This window comes from Squalius cephalus, assembly GCF_949319135.1.
Source record: "Squalius cephalus genome assembly, chromosome: 21".
Lineage (NCBI taxonomy): Eukaryota > Metazoa > Chordata > Actinopteri > Cypriniformes > Leuciscidae > Squalius > Squalius cephalus.
In genome coordinates this window covers 245,001-250,000 of record NC_137142.1, presented here as the reverse complement: position 1 = coordinate 250,000, position 5,000 = coordinate 245,001, and the positions used below count along the sequence as shown (strand labels likewise).

Here is a 5,000-nt window from a genome sequence, read left to right as displayed (position 1 = left end):
CTTTATTTAACCAGGAAACTCTCTCTGAGATTAAATCTCTTTCACAGGAGAGTCCTGGCCAAGAGTGGACAGCAGTTACAATCACAAACTTACAGATCAAAACTACAAATATAGAGTTAAAACGCTTTAAAACAATTGCACATCATTGAGTCTTCAAGGCAGTGCTGGTGCCGGTTCGGAGCCGGTGTCTACTCGCGAACCACTTCTAAAGACAGCTAAAGAACCGGTTCTCGGCCGGGAAAATTGGTTCCAAAGCGGCACCAACTCTTTGCTGGACTAGAGCCGCTCTTTTACCACGTCATGCTGACGTCGGGGGCTGTGGGGGGGGGGTTACTGTCGAACTTCCTCTCGAACGTAACCTCCGTCTATAGTAATCCAGACGAGCAGCACAAATGTGTTCTACACGTCTTCTTCTGACCCCGATATAGGATCGCAAAGCCAGGAGAAACATTTGAATAAAGACGATGTAGTCCGCCATTGTAATTGTTAAGCTTGAAGTTGGCGCAAGCGTTTCTGGGAAAGCTAAGACGTATGGCAACGTACACAGTGACGTAATGACGTCGTTCGCTGGGCTCTCTAGTCCGTGGAAAAACAAACAGGTGCGCAAGTTGAACCAGCACCAGTTCCGAACCAGCTCTTCTTTGGTGGAAAAGGGGTACTAGTGACCAAGTAATAGATTTAAAATGTTCCATAGGCACCAGAGTTTGTAATTTCAGAGTAGATTCCAGTCTAATGGAGATGCGTACATAACAGCCCTTTCCCAGTTCAGTTCTTACAGATGGAACAGAAAGAGTAAAACAGTTTTCAGACCGGAGGGAATATTTCCCAACACTTTTCTTTTGGATTAGACAACCTAGATACAACAACCCCAGAATAGTTTTATAAATGATTAGGTAATAGTGAATTTTCCTTCTAATGGACAGAGAAGGCCAGGCTACTCTGTTATACAATATACAGTGATGAGTTAAAGGTTTACAATCTGATATAAATCTTAAAGCGCTGTGAGAGAAGATGAGAAGCAGCGAACTGATACACCACATCACCGTAATCAAGTACAGGCAGAGAGCAGAAACGAACCTCTTTCTTACTTTACATGAAAAACAAAACTGGTTTCTAAAATAAAACCCAAGCTTTATTTTTAATCTTTTCTTTAACTGAGTTATGTGAGAGCCAAAAGATAATGTATCATCAATAATGATGCCAAGATATATATACTCTTACCAACTCAATCACATTACCTCGTGAACTCTGGAGAGGAATAAGACTGTCTACTACCTTTTTCGAGCTTGAAAATAACATCATTTTGGTTTTATCTTCATTCAGAACAAGTTTAGTGTATGAAGCCGTAGTGTGTGTGTATGGGGCCGATCGGCTCTGTGTGCTGGACAGGAGTGTGTCGCTTGTGTTAGACCTCAGCCTCACTCAGGACTTTAATCTCGTGTGTAGTGCAGAAAACTGAGACTGGGAGCAGAACCAGTCCGAACACTGCTGTCCGTCACCGGCTTATCCTCAGTGTGTCTGTGTTCCCTCAGGATTCAAGAGAAGGTTCCCGGAGCCAAGAAGAAGCCGGAGTGAGACAGATCTGCTCCACACACACATGCGCACACACACACACGCACACACACGCACACACACACACACGCACACACACACACACACGCACACACGCACACACGCACACACACACACACTCTCACACACACACACACACACACACACACACACACACACACACACACACACACACGCACGCACACACGCACGCACACACACACTCTCACACACACACACACACACACACACACACACACACACACACACGCTCGCTCTTCACCTCTGTTGATCACATGACTGCGACATCATCGAGTGTTTCTCTGATTGTGAATAAATGTCTTGATTAATGATGAATCTCTGAAGCGTTGAGCTCCTCCAGAAGGAAGCGCAGCGAGTGTGTGTGTGCGAATGCTGGCTTTGATGAGGGAAAGTTCAGTTGTACCAATATTGGCTTTGTGTTGTTTTAGTTGATATGACTGTGATTTTACTGTTCCAGTGTTGATTGGCTGGAGAGTTTCTGGGTAATCTGCGCTTGATAAGAGTAGAACTTCTCTAATGAACACGTTTACATGCAACTTCCCTGAAAAGAAGTTATTGTATTTAAATCTATTTATCTGTGGACCGACTCCTAAAGCTGCACTTGAATATCCTCTAACTGTGAACGCTTGTTCTCCACCGCGGAATGAGTTTTCTGACGCTAATGAGCACTAATAAAGCTTCTAACTCAACCTGTTCACTGCCTGGAGTTATTAGAGCTCTCTCGATGATCGGCTGTTTACTGCAGTCACACACACTCCACAGGTCTACACACACTCCACAGGTCTACACACACTCCACAGGTCTACACACACACTCCACAGGTCTACACACACACTCCACAGGTCTACACACACTCCACAGGTCTTCACACACACTCCACAGGTCTACACACACTCCACAGGTCTTCACACACACTCCACAGGTCTTCACACACACTCCACAGGTCTTCACACACTCCACAGGTCTACACACACTCCACAGGTCTACACACACTCCACAGGTCTACACACACTCCACAGCTCAGATGATCTGCTGTTTACTGCAGTCACACACACTCCACAGGTCTTCACACACACTCCACAGGTCTACACACACTCCACAGGTCTTCACACACACTCCACAGGTCTACACACACACTCCACAGGTCTTCACACACACTCCACAGGTCTACACACACTCCACAGCTCAGATGATCTGCTGTTTACTGCAGTCACACACACTCCACAGGTCTACACACACTCCACAGCTCAGATGATCTGCTGTTTACTGCAGTCACACACACTCCACAGGTCTACACACACTCCACAGGTCTACACACACTCCACAGGTCTACACACACTCCACAGCTCAGATGATCTGCTGTTTACTGCAGTCACACACACTCCACAGGTCTACACACACTCCACAGCTCAGATGATCTGCTGTTTACTGCAGTCACACACACTCCACAGGTCTACACACACTCCACAGGTCTACACACACTCCACAGGTCTACACACACTCCACAGGTCCTCACACACACTCCACAGGTCCTCACACACACTCCACAGGTCTTCACACACACTCCACAGGTCTTCACACACTCCACAGCTCAGATGATCTGCTGTTTACTGCAGTCACACACACTCCACAGGTCCTCACACACACTCCACAGGTCTTCACACACACTCCACAGGTCTACACACACTCCACAGCTCAGATGATCTGCTGTTTACTGCAGTCACACACACTCCACAGGTCTACACACACTCCACAGCTCAGATGATCTGCTGTTTACTGCAGTCACACACACTCCACAGGTCTACACACACTCCACAGCTCAGATGATCTGCTGTTTACTGCAGTCACACACACTCCACAGGTCTACACACACTCCACAGGTCTACACACACTCCACAGGTCTACACACACTCCACAGGTCTACACACACTCCACAGGTCCTCACACACACTCCACAGGTCCTCACACACACTCCACAGGTCCTCACACACACTCCACAGGTCTTCACACACACTCCACAGGTCTACACACACTCCACAGGTCTACACACACACTCCACAGGTCTACACACACACTCCACAGGTCTACACACACACTCCACAGCTCAGATGATCTGCTGTTTACTGCAGTCACACACACTCCACAGGTCTACACACACTCCACAGGTCTACACACACTCCACAGGTCTACACACACTCCACAGGTCTACACACACTCCACAGGTCTACACACACTCCACAGGTCCTCACACACACTCCACAGGTCCTCACACACACTCCACAGGTCTTCACACACACTCCACAGGTCTACACACACTCCACAGCTCAGATGATCTGCTGTTTACTGCAGTCACACACACTCCACAGGTCTACACACACTCCACAGCTCAGATGATCTGCTGTTTACTGCAGTCACACACACTCCACAGGTCTACACACACTCCACAGCTCAGATGATCTGCTGTTTACTGCAGTCACACACACTCCACAGGTCTACACACACTCCACAGGTCTACACACACTCCACAGGTCTACACACACTCCACAGGTCTACACACACTCCACAGGTCCTCACACACACTCCACAGGTCCTCACACACACTCCACAGGTCTTCACACACACTCCACAGGTCTACACACACTCCACAGGTCTACACACACACTCCACAGGTCTACACACACACTCCACAGGTCTACACACACACTCCACAGCTCAGATGATCTGCTGTTTCCAGCTCAGGACCGTTAAACGGTTAAAGGACTGGACTATATATTTTCCCATGTGCTTTTCCTGCTGCTGTGTCCAAGAAAACTCTCTCTAAAGGACAGTAAAACACACCCTAACCGTACATGAAAGGTGAAGTCTCCCAGCTGAGCCAGGTTTGAGCCGAGGAGAAGGTGGGATGGTCTGACGGACTTCGCTGGCCTGGACCGCTGGGTTCATGACACGGGAAGGAGATTCATCAATTTAGGCCTCTAAAAAAACACCTAATCTAACCAGTAACCACATCATATGAGATGGTGCATTCTGGGTAAAGGAGGACTGAAGATGTGAAGCGGCTGATGATCCTCCTGTGCCTTTCCTTCATCTGAACGCATGATGTATCTGGGTGAACATATTACACCAGAAAGCAACAAACAATAGTTGAATAATCTAGCCAGATGAGCTCAATAATACTGTAACTGTGAAAGGAAATAAAAATACATTTTCTATCGCCTGATGCTGCGTTTCAGGCCCTGACCAACAAACCACGTGACCATTAAACATGATCTTAACAGAGAAAATAAAGCAAATCAAAAGAACCTCAGTGTGTGTCAGTGTCTGCTCTCCTCTGTCTACTGATGTCCACAATACAAAACAACTTCGATCAACAGCAAATAGAAACTCCTCTCTAACAGCTGACCATC

At 47.3% G+C, this 5,000-nt stretch overlaps 1 protein-coding gene across 1 annotated transcript in view; it reads left to right on the top strand.

Moving 5' to 3' along the window:
* The window catches only part of rtn4b (reticulon 4b), a 48,868-nt gene extending 46,583 nt beyond the window's left edge, over positions 1–2,285 (top strand). Inside the window, exon 9 of the mRNA XM_079855596.1 lies at positions 1,533–2,285. Coding sequence (XP_079711722.1) covers positions 1,533–1,575 — 43 coding nt within the window. The 3' untranslated portion in view covers positions 1,576–2,285. The remainder of the gene's footprint in view (positions 1–1,532) is intronic.
* Positions 2,286–5,000: the final 2,715 nt, after the last annotated feature.